The following is an 18,967-nucleotide window of genomic DNA, read 5'->3' as shown; positions in this document are numbered from 1 at the left end:
AGGTGGCTATCTTGTTCAGCCCTTTGGCAACCATGTTCTGTAGGCACTGTTATCATCCCTGTTTTAGAGGTGAGGAAACTGAGGCCCAGAGAGGTTAAGTAACTTTTCCAAAATTACACAGGATTGGAACCTGAGCAGTTTGACCCAAACATAATCCTGATAAATCCAAAGAAAATACCTACTGAGGAGTGGTGGGAATGGAGACAGATAAAATGTTATTTGTGGAGTCATTTGATATTTATATGAGTCCCAAGGCAGAAAGCTCTTAGACAAGTCTCACTCTAGGAAGTTCTTACGCTTTGCAGAGTGGCACAGAAAGTGGACTCCGAGAAGGCAGGTCACATGACTATGGCCACAGAACTGATACGTGGCAAGGCTGAGAGACAGATGTTTCTGGCTTTCACATTTTGCCTGCTTAAAAGAAAAGTTAGAAATAAGTGCATGTTTTTAACTTACCTCTTTCACCAGTATTGAAGGTCCTGTCCTCATGTGGAATAGCTTCCTCTCTTCTCCTTTAGGAAACAGCTCTGCCCTTTCTGGAAAAAGATACTGTCCCAAAGCAGTCAGTCCAGTGGTCTAATGTTCTCTCCTTCCTCTGCCTGTGTGTACGTGAACCTCTCAGCTGGCCGTCAGCTCTGCCCCCGGCCTTTCACCTCTGTTAAACTCCTCCCTGCCAGCTTTTCATCTAATTAGCATGAGTGTGTAGTCCACCAGGCAGACCAAAAGCTCTTTCAGCATCAGGACTGCGTTTCATACCCACCTCCCCACATGCAGGATGCTGAGTGCCGACAATGAATTCCAGTTTTTCTCGATTGGATGAAGCAAGATGATAACTTTTTTTTTTTTACTTTGTAAGTGGGTTCAAGGACTATAAAGAACTATTTGCCTTACAGGTTGATAACTGTAGCACCCCTTTGAATCAGTATTTCTCAAGATAATCCAGTATCAGAAACCCAAAGGCATCTGACTTAATAAGTCGCATTTGGGCCCAGGAGAGCCTCCATGTGTCCCAGGTGATGTTTCTGCCCACTAGAGTTTGAAAAACACAACTTAAAGTTTTGAATGATCACATTCTGTAAACTCGAAACATAAGTGACTGGCTCTTATTCACTTAAGTTAAATATGCCTGCTGCAGAAACTTGCTAACAACTTGTGGATGAGTATTTCTATCATGTCATTTTTCTTGCAGATTTCTAACCAGCATAATGCTGGAGCCAGAGGCTGGCAGGCTGCAGCTTTCAAAATGGCCGAGTTGGACGCCAGTTTGGATCACATCATTCCGTCTTCTGTCCTTCCTCCTTCCTGGGCTAAGCTGGTAGTGGGGTTTGTTTCCCTCTTGTGTTTCGCACGGAGCTACGATGGAGATTTCGTCTTTGATGACTCTGAAGCTATTATTAACAATAAGGTTTGTATCTCGGTTCCTTTTTGGTAAACTTATGTTAACCACTTGCCAGCATCTCAAAAACAATCTAAGTTGATGTTAAATTATTCTCCGTGAACCTTTGGTTGACCATTTGCCTGGGCCCCAGTTGTGTTTTAGAGGTCCCGTCTCTTTTAAGGGCCATCTCCTTGATATCCCATCTCCTTGATTTGGGGCCCCTTTTATTATTGGAAGCAGGGTCTCCAACCTCTGCATTGCCTCAAGCTTTACCCTCAATTGCACATCCTGTATGAGGCCCCAGGCCACACTCTCAGAGATGGGTACCCTAGGATTACACAGCAAGGGTACTGCAGGGCATTGCAGACTAAGTCTTTCAGTCTTGTTACAAATTTCCAGAGCTCTAGGCCAGAATTATTTTTTTAAAATTGAAAAAAGCATGCATTGGCTGCAGTGATGGTCAAGTCTGATCGCCTGCCAAAAGGCGCATCCTAGGCAGCAGGCAGTGAGCCGGCTTCTTCTTTGCCCTTTGCTGATGGCAGCAGGACAGCCTGCCCACAACTGCTGCAAGGGCTGTGGTGCCCGTGGATGCTGCGCTTCCTGCTCAGTGTGTGTTTGGAGATTCAAATTTGCCGAATTTGCAAAATGCCAGCCAGTGTTGCTCACCAGTGGGTGCTGTACCGGTGCAGGGAAAATGAGACCCTCTTCCACTCACTAACTGAGATGGGGAAGAAGAAATAGGTTCATGGGACGGGAAGAAAGAGGTTTAAGCAAACTAAAAGGAAGTCTGAAGGAGAAACCAGGAGACAGGGAGGGCCCAGAGGAAAAAGAGGGCTGAATGGCACAGGTCGGAGCTTTTGTTCGGAACAATCCGGTTACTCTGCAGATCCTCTGTGTGTGCCTGAACGTGAAGGGAGCCTGGAGGAGAGCAGTCATTCCTCTAGAAGAAGCAATTGTACCAACTCTTTGTAACACTGTTGCTGAACACTCTTAAAATTTTGAAGTCATGGATTCTGTCAAATGTGGAAAAAGTCATTTTCATATTGACAATGTTGAGAAAAATTTTCTATGTGACAAATGTATTCTGTGGGGCAGGGGTCGGGGGCATGACTTGGATACATACTTTATTTGTAACATACTGTAATTGATTTTCTCTGTTTTGAGGGCATAGACCACAGCATGGTTGGGATTTGTTTTCAGTTCAAGTTCTCCAACTTGTCATTTTCCTCCAGTTCACCCAGCAGTTACTGCAGATGTTTGTTTCATTTCTTTTTTAAGCTATGCTTAAAAGAAGATGAAGTCTGGAGCTCTAAGCAAAGATGTCACATTGGTGGCTTACTAGCGACAGAATTGCTTTTCTAACAAGGATATGAGGATATGACTGTTTTTCTTAATTCTGTTCTTCATTTCGGTGAGAGTTTCTTGACCCTTCCACCTTTATGACATGAGAGATGTATAACGTCGTTAACTCAGAACCTACCTCGAAGAACTTGGTGAGCAAGGCTGGAGACAACATGAGCTCTCTCGTATATGGGATGGCCTGGTTGTAATTTTCCTTCCTTCTGTGTGGAGTAAAGCAGACGAAGCCGTTCAGTGGCTCTCCTGCACGTGCTCTTGGCAGTGTTTTCTGGAGCATCACACTGGACCCCTTTGTTAACTTGCTAGCCCTCCTTTTTTCCTTTCCTGTTTAATGAAAGGCACTCCTCTGCTCATTGGCACTGAGCCTACGGTAATGTGAAACAGGCTGTTATTGGGTTTTATTGGTGTTAAAGACTGTTTTCCAGATGCTTCCTTGTATTGTGGAGTTGCCTTCTTCCATTGAGATGATGGTTTTCTTTGAGCCAGTGAAGCTAGCAGGAATATCAGACACAACATCTTTTCCATAAATTATTATGAGGAAACATTGACCTTTCTACCTGTGGCGCACCCTGCTGTGTGTAGGCTACACTGAATCAAATATTTAAAGCTTCCTTGGTGTTCATTTTCTGCTCAAACGGAGGGAAGGATCCTCCAGCCAACACCTTTGCAGCTGAGCAGGTCCTTGGACAATGCAAAACAAGATGGACTTCCAGTTTTGCAGCTGAGGAGACTGAGTTAGTGGTGGTTCACCTGACCTCCCCAAAATATCCTGCTGAGTCTTAGAGGGGGGCCGGTAGGCTCCAGGCCTCTGCAGCTGATACCCACTGGAAGGGGGTTCGCCTCAGCGTGGCTCCCCGGCTACGCGCTGTGCGTCCCTCACCTGTCCTCGAGCCTGTCCCTTTGAGTCAGCAGGGACTTAGGGAGTGACAACTAACGAGCTCCCCGTGGGCCTGGACCCCGCCTGCTCTTTCAGGCCATCCAGGGGTGGACACGCTGCTTCCGTTGGAGCTCCCCGTCACCTTCTGGTTGCCCTCAGCTGTGAAGAGCGTCCAGTCTGGGTGCAGACCAAGGCACATGCTCACCGGCAGGTGCACCCACTGTGGGAGTCAGGAGCTAGTCAGGCAAAGAGGATGGGGTTTGGAGGCAGCCGGGCAGCCTCAGCAAGGTGGCTGAGGGGGTGATTTGTGCATGTGCTGGTGGCTGCACAGCCCCAAACCTGGTTTTCCAGCCCCCCAGGGGTCAGGGATGCTTGCAGCCTCATTAAGCATTCCTTTTCTGCTTACGTTAATCAGGGTTGGTTTTCATTACTGCCACAAAGAGTCTTGGCCAATACACATGTGGTACTTAGCATATTATAATTTCCAGTCCCTAAAATATTCCTGTTTAATTATGCCTTGAAGAGAAACTTAATATTCAGTTTTGTTACTTACTCCATAGTGCCTTATATCTGCCTTTCTGATTAGACACAGTTTTAGCAATCTAATTTCACATTTAAATGTAAAAAAAAAATGCATTTTTAAGCATCTGTAATACAGTACCAAAATAAATTACCTATCCAGTTTTATCTTTTAACTTGGATATTTTTGGGAAATCGCCTTATGTATTGGATGTGAGAGAGGGTAATAATGATCTCATTTAGGTATATGGTCCACTCATTCATTCAACATGGATTAAGCACCTTCTGTGTACTGCCAGCAAACAAGACGTGGCCCGGACCTCGTGGAGCCCCTGTCCAGGGGACAGGCAGATAATAGTTCCAAATTACACATCACCAGTGTGCCAGACACTGTGATGCCCCAAGACCCACAGAAGGGGACTTGCATCAACTCAGAAAGGTCGTAGCTGTATGGCCAAGATGTGATGTGAACAATGGGAGGAGCTGAGCTGTGAACAGTCGCGGGGTGGCCGTCTGGGTGGAGGCCTGCCCGTGCGAAGTCTCTGGGAGGGGGCCGGCAGGAGCTGTGGGTACCCGACCCAGGCCAGCAGCAGGAGCACAGAGTCTGTGAACTGAGCCTGTAGCGCCTGTGAGCTGTGGCATCCACCTCAGGACCTCAGCTTTGTTCTGAGGTGGGGGAGCTACTACAGTGTTTTAAGCAAGGAAGGGTGGGGTGACCCAATTTGCATTTTGGAGAGAGCAACACAGAGAACATGTAAGAAGGTGCAGTGGACCCCCTAGGAGGCCTGGCTGTCCTTTGTGAGTGATGCCAGCAGCTGGGCCCGGGCTTGGTGCGAGAGACGGAGAAGGGCGGTGTGAGGGACCTTACACAAGAGCCCCCAGTGAGGGCCTAGGTGCAGGCAGAGGAAGGAGCCCTGCCTCCTTTGTCCAGAATGTGCTCCGGTGTGTTCCTGCAGGACCTCCGAGCAGAAACGCCCCTTGGGGACCTGTGGCATCATGACTTCTGGGGAAGCAGGCTGAGCAGCAACACCAGCCACAAATCCTACCGACCTCTCACCGTGCTGACCTTCAGGTGAGGTGTGACAGCACGGCTGTACAGTAGGGTCACCCAAGGCTTGTGCGTGATATTGTTCCAGGTTGTATGTGACAAGGTTCCCAGTGTCAAGGAGTCACATCAGTGGTTCCTAGGGAAGAGTAAACACTCAGTCATGTGGATCTCCAAGAAGTGCATGCTAATTCCAGCTATTAGGAGTTAGGTCACAGGAAGTCAGAATGTGCATAAGGACATGTCACCTCAGGGCCTGCCTTGTCAGTGCAGGTACTAAAAGTGTAACACTACAGAGAAGATTAGCATGGCCCCTGCACAAAGGGTGACATGCAAACTGGTGGAAAACAGCCTGTATCTTGTACAGTTCTTGGAGGTTAGACCTTTTGCTGGTTAACACCGAGGAAACAAAATGAGTTAAGGCAACATGTGACATCTAATAAAATTGTGTTTTTTTTCCCCACTACAAAAAAATAATAAGGTAAAAACTTTCTACTGTTCCCAAGTCAATATGTAAAAACAAAATGAAGCTAAAAATAGTCTCACCTTCCATTTGCATTATAACAAAGATACTCATCTCAGAAAAGTTCCCATCACAGCTGTTTCTTGCATGCATTAAATACTTATGTATAGATCTCCCAGGTCATGGCAGTGATGAATTGGAACCCCTAGTAGTTGAAAAGCAGTCAGAAATAAAATTCCCTGACATGAGAAAGTTTCATTAGATAAAGCCTGGTGGGCAAACTCTCAAGGAATACTCTTTTTGAATAAGCAAGTTATGAGATTATCTTAAATCCAGGTCCCAGTAGGGTAGCCAGGAGTAACGTGTGGTGTGTTATATCTTCTTGGAATGCAGTCTTGCCTTATTCGCACTTAAAAAATTGTCTAGCCTACCTATTGCTTTTCCTCTCAAGTATTTTCTGTCTCACTCCCCTGAGATGCCCTCATCTTCCATTTTTCCCTCTGCTGTTAATTATCTTCTTACCTTCTTAGCTTGAGAGGGATTGTTTATCTTGACACTGTTTTTACCCAATTTGCACACAGCCTTCCTCTTTAATAGTTTCACTCCCCAGCCTTTTCCTTGTGACAGTTTGCACTTTAGGTCACATGCATCAGCGCATCTGGTGTGCGTGCCCTCCCTTAATTGCAGGATTAACTACTATCTGTCTGGAGGCTTCCACCCCACGAGTTTCCATGTGGTCAACATCCTCCTGCATGGTGGCATCTCTGTCCTCATGGTGGACGTCTTCTCTGTGCTGTTCGGGGGCCTGCAGTATACCAGTAAAGGCCGGAGATTAAACCTGGCTCCCAGATCGTCTCTGCTGGCTGCGCTGCTGTTCGCCGTGCATCCCGTGCACACCGAGTGTGTAAGTACCGTCTGCCCATGGCATCCACACTCTGTAAGGACAAGAAGCTGTCTCTGTGTTGGCTCGTTCCCTAAACAGGCTTCCCTCGAATTCTCACACTGCTGTACCCTGCCGCGCATTTGAAACAATTGTTTGTAGATCCAGCAGGTCTCTCTTAAAAAAAATGTAGAGTCCTATGTTGGTGAAGACTGTACATTGCCTAAAGACTTGGAATGTCTTTACCATTTAGCCAAAGGAAGGATGTTTATTTTAAAAATAAATTTATGATGTTGAAAGTTCATTTTAGTGCAGGTCTTTAAATGTTCCTTAGCTACCCAGATAGCAGGCGGTGGAGGCTGGATGTTTGGGCCCCATCTCTGGTGTATATCAGGAGCACTTCCCTCCCCTTCACTCATTTCAAGAAACCTGTCCTCTGACCCCCAGATCCCTACTCCCTGCTTCATCTGACGCCCTTGCTCTAGGGACCCCCTTGGATAAGCTGCTCTGGGTTGGCTGCAGTTACTGTGTCCCCCGTAAAGGTTTGGGGTTCCGGCCACCCTCAGGCCCCGTAGATGGCCGCAGCTGGAAGGCGCGCCTCCTTCCCTCTCATCGCCCCACGCGAGGCCCACAGGACCCGCTGCCCCAGCTGCTCGTCTGTTACTGCCTGCCCTGCTGCAGTGTCCGCTGTCCCTGCCCGTCTGTCCCAGCTCGTAGATGCACCCTCGGGGGCGCATGCAGGGATCTCCCAGCGAGCCGCACCTCCTGTGTGCCGGGCTCTGTTCGGTTCTGCGGCCGCCCTGATATTACGGTGACTGAGTCACAGGCCAGAGGATTATGAACTCTCATTACGCAGTCACTTCGTTCATGGAGTAATTGTACCGTCTGACCCTTCAGCACTCTGGCATACTTGTTCCAGATCTGTTGAACCTTTGTCCTTAGCTTCCTTCCTGGAAGGTTTTTCGTGCAGGTGGTATTCACAGGTTGTATTCACCAGCTTGTTGAGTCTTAGTGATGGTGTGACACTGGGTTGCCACGTGCCCCTCTGTCAGGAGTTCACAGTACAAAGAGATAATCACCCTCAGCGTTGCTTATCTACCCAGTGTAGAGGGAAATGACTCCTACAAGGCATTCTTTTTAGCTATTGTTAAATACATACTTGGCAGCTGTACAGAAATACAGTGATTTTCATACCAGTATGCATTCTCTTATCTTCACTTACAGAAGAGTCTTTATTCCATCTCAGTATCATATATCTAGATGCTCTTTAAGAAGAGAGAAACTTACCAGCCATTAAAGTGACATCTAGAGAACCGCAGTAAAGCTTTGATATATGTGACACTCAGGTGCTAGTTAGTAAAGAATGCCGCATAAACTAGACCATAACGCATGAGTGGAATTCCGTGTCTTTCATGCCATGAAACATTTGGAGAACAATTACTAGAGTGATCAGTCTGAAGGAAATAAAACAAAAATTTTCTAGTGCTTCATCGTCACTAAGGTAAAGTAGGGAAGGGTAGTCATCAGCTATAGAAAGTACGGGGAAGGAAGTGGTAGGTTCTCATCTTACCTGTCAATCACTTTTAAAGCATTCGGCTTTCCAGGGTAACCCACTGAATCGGTTTTGGTCAGAAAGGAGGAAAAGGTGGCAGACGGAGCTTCGAACGCTTATTCCTGTGTCTTTCTCTACCTGCCTGATGGCTTCTACCACTTATTTCCTGCCTTTCCCTCATCTTTCCGATCATAGTTTCTTTTCTAAGTGTCGTGCCCTGTGAGCTGATCACATTTTCCAGTTGACAGTCCACTGTGGGGACGTGAGAAGCTCCGGTGCCTGGAGCTGAAGGGCCCAGCGTGCAGGGTAACAGCGCCGTCCCGGCACACGTGCGTCGCTGACTGTCTGGCTCACAGAATAGCCGTCAGTAGGTTCAGACCGACTCGGCTTTCTCTCCGAAGTAGTTAACTCCAGTCCTAAACCAAAACTTGACAAGAAAACTGAGTGTAAGACAAGACCGTGTGGGGATAGTTCCACAGATTATTTTAACTGATGGCTGAGTCTAGTAAGTTTTTGCTTCCCAGTTACCAGGAAGTTTTTGTATTTCTGAAGTTAGGATTTGTTTAAGTGTTTTTTTACTGAAATCTTTTTTTTTTCCTTCCCTTTCTTTTAAGGTTGCTGGTGTGGTCGGCCGTGCAGACCTCCTAGGCGCCCTGTTCTTCTTGCTCTCCTTCCTTGGCTACTGTAAAGCCTTTAGAGAAAGTAAGCATGACGTTGGCCTTTTGTAATTTTGAGACGGGAAATTATCTATTTGTATAAGTTTCTCCCTTTAAGGGAATGTGAATCAAAAGATCTCTCTTTAGATATGTGTGTTCATTCCATTGCTTTCCTTAATAATACAAAGTTCATGCATCAGTTTTCACATGGGAGCATTCGTCGGGTAGTGAAGCCAAGAGCTTCCTTCATTCTTGGTAGTAAAAGAACTGTGATTGATTTATGTGACTTTATATATAGCAAAACTGTAGAGGAAAAGAAATGTTTGGTTATTTTTTATTAAAGTCTCATGGAGAAAAGAAAAACACTGCAACGTGTAGCTGTGAATATGCACCTGGACCATGCGGTTCTTGTGTTTCCATTGTTCGAAAGTCGTTGTTGGGGTTGAAATGACCAGTTTGGGGGTGGGGGGCAGGGTAGAGGGATTGCCTGCTTATTAGAAGCAGTGCAGCATTGATTAACTGAGATACAACACAATCTGCGTATTAATTCTACTCATTATATGAATTCTGATCATTTCCAAGTCAAGTCACGCCTCCAAATTGTTTTATCAGAGAAGTGTAGAAGATACATTTATTTAGCTTATGTAGCAATGACACACACTAGCTGCAGGAACAGATACAGCTTCGGTGTCTGAAGAAGTTGAAAGTTTATGGGCTGCATTGCTCTACATACGTCACAATCTAAATGCAGTTGACTCCTGAACAACACAAGTTTGAACTGCTTGGGGCCACTTACATGCAGATTTTTTTCAATACATGTATTGGGAAATTCTTCTGAGATTTGTGACAATTTTTAAAAACATTTTCTCTAGCCAACTTTATTAGAATACAGTATGTGATACATAATACACACAATGTGTGTTGATCCGCTGTTTATGTTATTGGTAAGTTTTCCAGGTAACAGTAGGTCATTAGGAGTTAAGTTTTAAGGATTTTCAACTGTACCGGGCGTGGGGCAGCTGGGGTCGGGGCGTGGGTCAGCACCCCACCCCGTGGGGAGGTGAGGGGGGTGATTTCCTGTGGGATGCCAGGGCAGAGCGATTTGAGCACAGGCTGTAGGTAGGCTTCCTTGAGACTTTGCCGCAGTGTTTCTCAAAGCTTAGGTACGGTCCAGGGCTGCCAGGCCTTAATATTACTGTCATATACTAATGCTTGTACTTTTATTTCTCTTGTGAATTAAACTCTTCTCAGTAATGAAAGCAGAGCACCCACTCAGGATTTTGTGCGTGTGTTGGGGCTGGTGACATGGAATAGCTCAGGCCTGATAAACAGGGCTCGTGGGCCAAATCCATACCACTCTCTTGTCTCAGGGCCCACAGGCTAAGAGTGATTTTCTTTTTGCCAACTACGCACTGGTCTGTTACTATCTAATTTAATGGGCACTGTAGCAAATACTAAGAATGATTTACAATTTTTAAACAGTTAGGGAAAAAACAAGAATAGTATTTCATGACACGCACAAAGTTACGTGAAATTCAGATTTCAGTGGCCATGTGTAAAGTTTTATTGGAACGCAGGCACACCCCAGTGTTTTCTTTTTGTCTGTGGCTGCTTTTGCCGCTAGTCTCAACCTGCAAAGCCTTACAGCCTGGTCCTTTACGAACTTGCCGACCTCTGGTGATTCACTGGGATGCTGTCACCGTCCGAGTGGTTCCAAACAGTTTTTTGAACAATGATTCATAGTTTCCAGCAGGAAGTTTTTTACTTATGAACATAGATGAATTAGCTGTTAATATAATAGCTGGCATCTATGGAGTATCTGCTGCCACCCGTGTGTGTGTGTATTTTTTTCCTCATTTAATTATGTAACACTCTTTTAAGGTGGGTGGAATTATTTTTCCCACTTCCCAGATGTAAGACTCAGAGTTGAAGTAACTTTCCCAGGTCACCCAGCTATTTATGGCAGAACTGGGTTCATACTGGGGTCTAAGTCAGTTCAAAGCCAACAGCAACTGCACTGTGCTCTTCGGCTGCCCCATATTCTTGGGACGAACGAGGCAAGCTTATCAAAACAATCATAAAACTATCCAAGCGGTACCATTCACTTCTGTGAACGAATTGTTAAACTATTCAGTGTGATAATGTCATTGCAGGTATGTTTTAAAAACAATCCTTTTCTTTTAGAGACACATGCTGAAATATTTATGGATAAAATGGTATAATGTCTGGGATTTGCTTCGAAGTAACGTAAGAGGAGGCAGGAGGTGTGCAGCACAGACAAAGCCAGCTTGCCCAGAAGTTAATGTTCAAAAAGCTGAGTGATGGGGACCTAAGGATAGGATCTCTACTCTTACATGTTTGTTTTTTTAAATAGCTGTTTTATTGTTGTTGTTTTATAATGGCCAGGTGAATCACCAGATTGAGAATCAGCAGATTTTGATGACATACATTTTTAATCTTTAAAACATTCAAGATACCAGATGATATATTTTTAAGGACTTTTTCCCTTCTAACATTACATATAAGTGAATAGTTAATGATTTAATAATTTTGTTATGGAATCAGGAGGGAAATTTTAAATGTAATCATATCATTTAGCAATTAAACACAATTTAAAAAATTAGAATAATTTGCATCTACCTACCACTTCAGCATTTTATTAAAAATAATAATAATAATAATAATAAGGGAGAAATGTGAGATTCACATATAAATCAAGTATAAAAACCAAACGAATAATCATATTTGACCTGATTGTTTATAGTTCATGATGCGTGATCAAAACCGAAAGTTTCTGTGATGACTGCCCTTGCACTGTTCACCATGTAAGAACTTATTCACTATGTAAGAACTTGTTCACCATGTAAGAACTTGTTCGTTATACTTCAGAAGATTGGAGACTGTTGAGAATTAGGCTTGGCGTTGATTAATGATTGTGCATTGAGTCCCCTATACAGAATTTTATTCTTGTTAACAACCATATGATCAATAAATATGAGAGATGCCCTCTCAAAAAAAAAAAAAATGGAAAGCAGGTTTAGAGAGGGTCACCCAGTTCAGTAAGAGGCAGGACTGAAATGTGACTTCATTATACTATGAGATCTATTCATGCTGAAAAATATAAGTCTAAATTTTCCTTTTAACTACTTCACATTTTGTTTATTCACTTCAGCATTAAGTCATTTTCACAACTTTATTGTTACAACTATTCTTGAATAGTATCTGATTGGAACTGTATCAAATGTATAGATTTAACTTGGAGAATTAAAAACCAAAACAAAAAAAAAATTAGAATAAGCAACTGGAATAAATTTACAAAATATTTGATAGAAAGGAACACAGGGGATATAGAAGTTTAAAGTCAGACAATAAAATGAATGCCTGTGAACTCATCTCCCAATTTTTTAAATGTCACCCTTTCTGAAATGAGAATAAAAATACCTGTTCCCTTCCCATCCCCCACACATGATCTCTGGCCCTTTGCCCCCATGGACCATCCCTGAGGCTAAGTTTCTGCCTCTCCCTGAGGTCTCTGTTGGCTTGGGAGACAACTATTTAGAAGGTGGAATACCATCTCCTTCCTTCTGTCCCTCCCTGCAGCTCCCAGGTGGTGTCAGTCCCTGAAATACATGTTGGTGGGCCACTTACCTTACTGTCTGCTCTCAAAGATCCTGAAAGAGCTTCTAGCACAAGTTTACCTTTCAAGAAATGCTATCCTAGGTGGAAATAGCACACAGACCAGATGGTTCTCTTGTGATTTTTTTAATGTCTCATAAATTAGTGGGTATTCAATAGCAGACACAAAACAATGAATTAGTTATACTATTTAAATTCCAATCATCTTTTTTCCCCTTGTATTTATTGTAGCAAAATATACATAACATAAAACTGACCATTTTATCCATTTTTTAATGTGCCACTTCAGTAGCAATAAATGCACTCACATTGTTCTGTAACCATCACCACCAACCTTGTCCAGAACTTTTTCACCTTTTTTTTTTGCAAAACTGAAACTCTGTCCCCATTGAATGCTAACTCCCCGTTCCTCTTCCCTCGGTCCCTGGCAACCACCATTCTATTTTCTGTCCGTGAATTTGACTATTCTAGGTACCTCATGGAAGACGAGTCATACAACATTGGTCTTTTTGTGACTGGCTTATTTCACTTAGCATAATGTCCTCAAGGTTCATCCATGTTGTAGCATGTGACAGAATTTTCTTCCTTTTTAAGGCTGAGTACTATTCATTGTGTGTATAGACCACAGTTGTGTTTGTCCATTCATCTGCCATGGATCATATGGACTGTTACCACTTTTTGGCTATTCTGCATAATGCTGCTTTGATCACTGTTGTACCCAATAGATTTAAAAAAAAAAAAAACAGACTTCTTTAACCCTTATTTTTTTCTACAAAAAGACTTAGGACAGGATTGCAAACTCTACTAGGTCATGCTGTATTGTTTTGCTTTCTAGGTATTTTTTGTTATATGCTCAGAACATCCATAGTGAAACTATCCATCATTTCCAACAGTGGATTGGAAAAAGCCCATGAGATTTTTTGCTCCCCTCCCCTCCTCCATCTTGTCCTGTCCAGGCTGCACATGGGGCTCAGGTTGTCTTGGGGCACCTGTTCTCTCACACCCGTGACTCCGCTAAGTCACAGCAGAAGGGTGGCCCCAGTGCCCCAGAATGTGCCATGCTCATTCAGGTCTTAGCTATACCTGACCACTCCCCATCCTCTTTTATTACTGTTATTTTATCATACAGAGATAAAACCACCAGCTTTTCCTATGAATCATCATTTTCTCATATGGCAGAGAATTTAGGGACAGCTGAATAGAATGCCTTCAAGTACAGAACATAGTGGCGGGCGCTTTCTTCCCCACACTGATAGTTAACTTAGCAGTAAGTCATGTCCAGCTCTTCCTGGGCTTGGGATCTCCCCACCTGTGAGGATCCTAAGGAAACAAGTGGCCTGGAGATTTGGAGAAGGGTTTGCACTGCCCCAACCTCAGCACATTGAGCACCACCCCATGGCTTTTCCATCAGACTGTGAATCAGCCCTGTGAGTGGAAGAGAGGGAGGGCTTCCATTTACTGCCTCACTGTTATGTTTATTAAGACAGTGGCATTTCCTGTTCTTAAGTTGGCAAATAAATCTGAATTTACAGTTATGGAGGATAATAATTTACCAGTGGTCATATTTTTCCTGAAGAAAATTAAAAAGTCTGTTAACTTTTCCCAAAGACAACTCAGAAGTTTCATGAAGTATCATTACTGTAACATATCTTCTCTTAAGAGTATCTATCTACTCCCTAGTCTGAATATATGTCAGAGTCATCAGAAATTCTTTTTGAAGAAAATACTAAATGCTGATAGATTTAACATCATTTAAAGGATAAAATAACACCTCTCAGTACTTCCAAAGATTGCTCTTGTGAAATAATGGAAAAACTATCAGGAGACTAAAAAAACATTCTTCTGTCAAGTGAATAGCCATTCATTAGCCTCCTTTAATAAGTATCCTCACAGAATAGAGGATAATATAAAACTAGAGACATTTTATATTCTTTTCCTGGATCCTTTACTAACCTTTTCTCTGTTCCATTTCACAAATGTACATACCCTATGTATGTATCTGGTTTTAACTCATTGCAAATTATAAAATTATTTCCAAGAGCCATCCATAAAAAAGATAAATTTTTAAATAAAGCCTTTGATAACTAATACCAAAGGTAAAAGTGCTTCATATCTGATGGCCTTTCAATTAATACTTTGATTCCTGAGAAATCAGGGAAGGATATTCCAGTATTAATGGAACTATGTTAACTGTACATAGCAATAGGACCTTCCTTTTTTGGCCCAGTAGCATTTAACATTTATAGCATGTTTACTTTAAAACTGAAAAGAGAATGTTAGGCCTTTCATGGGACATCTGAAGATGTTTATGAGAAATTAACCTGGAAATAGTTCATGTTTGCACAGCGATAGCAGTGGGTGGTGTGGCTTCTGTGGAAAGCCTTTTAAGATTAGGAATAGATTTTCATTTTCATTTGGTTGCAGTTACTTAGTTATTTAGAAGATAATTGGATTGATGAGGAAGCCTTTCTGTTGACCTTTGTTCTACAGGCCGCCCCATCTTCTCAAGAGGTTTGCCTCTTCCCTTGAACCTGTTTAGGAAAAGGAAAGAGTAGATTAAAACAGAACACTCACTCTGGGATGGTCCTTTGCAGCCACCAACAGCATATTTATTCCTTGGAAAATTCAAAGCTACAGAAGGTTGCCGCTTCGTATTCATGCAGGCTTGGTGTGTTGACTCTTTTGAAAGTTACCATTGGCCGAGGACTTCTGTGTCCCTTCTGTCCTCTGACTGTATCCACCGGCTTTGAGATCATAACGGTTTTCTCTTGGGAGACACACCAAGCTGCACTCTTCAGCAATCTGAGTTGGTTTTCCCTGCAATTTTCAGTTTTCATTCACTGTTTCACATCACAGGCAGCCAAAGGCATGAGAATCCTGCCTCCCAAGTCCCTTGTAGGTTTGGAAGCACAGAGCAACCTGGATTCTTAAGAGAGGGGCTTATAATCAGTTATTAGGTACTTGGGGGAAGTCCTGTGTCCCACACGTACTGCGCTTCTCCGACCCCAGCAGCAAGGTTCTGTGCCCTGAGCCCCGCCCGCTGTGACCTCAGGCGCGAGCGCCGTCTCCCTTACTTTGCTCCAGCTGCCAGGAGACCAGTCCCATTGCTCTGCCAGCCATTCCCCTCCCCCAGGCCCCCTTTGTCTCATTATCCCCCAAACTGGGGCCAATGAGGCTGGTAGAGCCTTTCCTAGTCTGTTCACAGGTGTGCTGTTTCCAGCTGTTTTTCTGTTCCAGATTTTTCCATACTCCTTTTTAAATGTGCTAAGAATAGAAACTACTTATTTGTTTATAGATGAGAATTCTGGAATAATCCTTAAACATCATGTTAACATTCAATTTCATACCTATCGTGGCTAAGAGACTTTTTTAAGAGGAACTAGGCTTTCGTAAGACTAATACCATTACCTAGAAGCAGAAAGAACCCTACATAAAAATAATTCTGGTTAAAGCATTCATGATTAGACACTGTTGCTGATTCTATTCTAAAATCGCATAGAGGCTTATCAATTTTGGTCATTCATGCTTTCACCAATAATTAATCAAACGTTAAGGATATCCTTTGTACCAGGCCCTATGTCCAGTGGGGGGGATACAAACGCTAGAAAAACACAGTCCATGTCCTTGAAGGGCTTACAGTCCAGTATATTTGGATTGAAATACAGCTGCAGGATTCAGACGCTCCAGGGGAGGAAGGTTCTGGTCTCCATATTCCACTGCTGGCTCTTCCTCCCTGGACCCATCTCACTTGGTAAGCTCTCTCCTTCTTCTCATGGTGCATTTATGCAGAACTGATGTTATGGCTTTTGTACTGCTAATTTCTTTTTCTGTGTGTTTGCCCTGAAATGCACATTTTGAAATTTTTTTTAATAGATATAATTGATATATAATACTGTATTAGTTTTCAGTGTACAGCATAATTACATGTGTGTATGTGTAGTGAAATGATTCTCACAATAAGTTTAATTAATATCTATCACCACATACGTTTTTTTCTCTTTATGATAACTTTAAAGATTTACTCTCTTAAAACTTCCAGATGTACAATGCAATATTGGTAACTATAGTTGCCCTGCTGTGCGTTGCATCCCCTGGACTTATAACTGGAAATTTTTACCTTTTGACCACCTTCATCCATTTTACCCGCCCTGCATCCTCTGCTTCTAGCAGCTACCAACCTGTTCCATCTGTGAGTTTGGTTTTTTAGATTCCAAATTTAAGTGAGATCATACAGTATTTGTCTCTCTCTGATTTATTTCACTTATCAAAAGGTCCATCCATGTTTGTTGCAGATGGCAAGATTTCCTTCTATTTTATGCCTAAATAATATCTGTGTATGTGTGTGTGTGCGCACGCGCATTTATGAAACACATTTCTGTATCCATTCACCTGTTGATGGATTTATAGGTTGTTTCTATGTCTTGGCTCCTGTAAATAATGCTGCAGTGAACATGGGGATGTAATAGTCTTTCAAGATGATGATTTTGTTCCTTGAGATAAAAACTCAGAAGTGGGTAGTTCCATTTTATACTGCTGATTTCTCTATTTAATTTCCTTCAGTCCAAAAGAGCAGAGCCCTTGATTTTAATGGACACTCAGGTATATATATTTTCCTTTGGTTTTTGAGATATTTTAAGAAATAGTCACACATTTTTAATTTTTCCCTATCTAGTCGGTGTGGATTATACAAAAAGTCAAGCAGTAAACACGTGTGTTTATTGTCATGGTGATGATGATGCTTTGCTCCAGTCACTCCTGTTATCCGCGTGTTTGTAACTGTTCAACCAAGAATCAGTTCTTTTGTGGTAGAAGTTCAGTCCAGTATTTATTGGATACAAACAATAATGCTATGTACTGGATAAATTTCATGTTTAAAGTGACGTGCTCTTTGTTCTTTTTTGGATCTGAACATAAATTCAAAGAAAGGTCTAGCATTAGTTATACAGAAACTTCAAGTTCAACAGAAGGTTTTACAGAGGAGGAGATTTAACATTTTTATAAGGAAACAAAGCATTGAGTACTCTGATTTCACGATTTAACTGGTGCAGAGCTCTTGCAGATGAGGCATTTCATTTTGAAAACCTTATTCGCTTTCATTTTAACCACCTGAGTTTCTTAACAAGCAATTCTTTGCTAACCTCTGGAATCCTGGCATTTTGAGAACATTTTTAAAAACCTGTTCATGTAACATTTCTCCCCACTTGGTTTTTAGTTTGTTTGTTTGGTTAGTTGGTTGATTTTGTTTTTTTGTGCTTAGACAGAATATCTGCAAGCAAGATCTTTTGCAACAGAATCCTTTTTTCAAAAGGAAAATGTCCTTGTAAAGGAAGCATACTTTTTCTTAAACAAAAACTCTAAGTCAGATGAAGTCAGTGGTGCACTGGGTATTATTTCTAATGCCCAGAATGAAAAGTGTTATTCTTATGATGAAACTTCATGTCAATATTTAGGTCTCTCTTAAAGCCCAATATTTTAGATTGGAAACAGATCATCTACCTGCACGATAAACTTGGTAAAATAGCCTAACAATTCCTTCTCTAAATGAATACCTTAAAATACTTGTTTCATGGGAGTTAGCACTCATAGAGAAATTTAGTCTCATTTGTAATGGGGGGGAGAGAATCCTTTCAACAGGAGAATGAATTTGCTACATACCTAGAATAACCATTTTAATAAACAAGATCCCACATGTCTGTTAAGTCTTCAACCTGGCCGTATTCCTCTTTTTACCGTAGTTCTGGCAGCTAAATAGGATCTCTTTTATTCTCAGGATATCATTCCCTCATATTTTCATTCTGATTTAAGATGTCTGTTTTTCTTTGGCTTAGGATCATGCAACCTAAAAATAATAGGGCGACTGTGTAACTCACATAGTGTATGAGTTGTCTTTAGATCTGTGCGTTGCTAATTCTGACAGTGGTATTGATGTGTATTCTTTTTTCTCTGCCTTAATGTTTCTTTGGTTTCTACATTGTTCAATTTTCCCCAAATGGCCCCGTATTTGAGAATGGCAATGTCTGACTTCTTTCATTCTGCGGGGGAAAGAAGCACTGCTTGGCTGGCTCCAACTTCTGGAACATGAATCTGATGCTCACTGTGTCGCTCTGGCAGAGGGAGTCCGGGCCACCTGTCCGGGTGGCGTGGTTCCCACACACAACAGGACATGCCAGCTTCAAGGCGTGGAGATGCCAGGCATCGCGTGGTGAAGGGATAGCTCATACAATGTGATGCTTTTTCTGAAAGAAGATCTTCCCCCTGGAAAGTGGTGCCAAATCCAAAGCACACGCTTCATTAAATCGCTTACATCTGTTGGCACGTGTGGGTGTGAGTGCTGATGAGTGTCTTTTCTGTCGGCGCATTTGGGGGGCGTTTTCCCCTCTGTTCCCTCCACTCCATTAGACTTTGTCTCCATTTACCTAAGTGATTGAGTTATCTTAGATAATGGAGATATATACTGAAACAAAGAAGATGTTTTCTAGGCCTTTTTATTAAGTTCTGAGTGATAAACTTGATGTTTGCTAATGCTGCATAATTTTCCTACTGCAAGGTGCCTTAAGTGATGAGAGATGTTGCATGGTGTAAGAATATTTCTTTTTCTTCTT

General features: G+C 42.6%; 1 protein-coding gene and 1 non-coding gene across 4 annotated transcripts in view; both read left to right on the top strand.

The window, feature by feature from the left end:
- TMTC4 (transmembrane O-mannosyltransferase targeting cadherins 4) overlaps positions 1-18,967 on the top strand; it is a 58,593-nt gene that overhangs the window by 4,054 nt on the left and 35,572 nt on the right. For all 3 annotated transcript variants that reach the window (XM_057494402.1, XM_036893669.2, XM_057494401.1), the window contains exons 2-5: positions 1,190-1,405; positions 5,090-5,205; positions 6,329-6,545; positions 8,688-8,775. In XM_057494402.1, coding sequence (XP_057350385.1) covers positions 1,244-1,405; positions 5,090-5,205; positions 6,329-6,545; positions 8,688-8,775 — 583 coding nt within the window. In that variant the 5' untranslated portion in view covers positions 1,190-1,243. The remainder of the gene's footprint in view (positions 1-1,189; positions 1,406-5,089; positions 5,206-6,328; positions 6,546-8,687; positions 8,776-18,967) is intronic.
- Positions 5,433-5,538, top strand: LOC118916758 (U6 spliceosomal RNA). The gene has a single exon (XR_005026525.2). It is a non-coding gene; the product is annotated as a U6 spliceosomal RNA (small nuclear RNA).

Source organism: Manis pentadactyla, chromosome 17 (genome assembly GCF_030020395.1).
Source record: "Manis pentadactyla isolate mManPen7 chromosome 17, mManPen7.hap1, whole genome shotgun sequence".
Classification (NCBI taxonomy): Eukaryota; Metazoa; Chordata; class Mammalia; order Pholidota; family Manidae; genus Manis; species Manis pentadactyla.
This window is presented reverse-complemented; position numbering and strand designations above follow the sequence as displayed.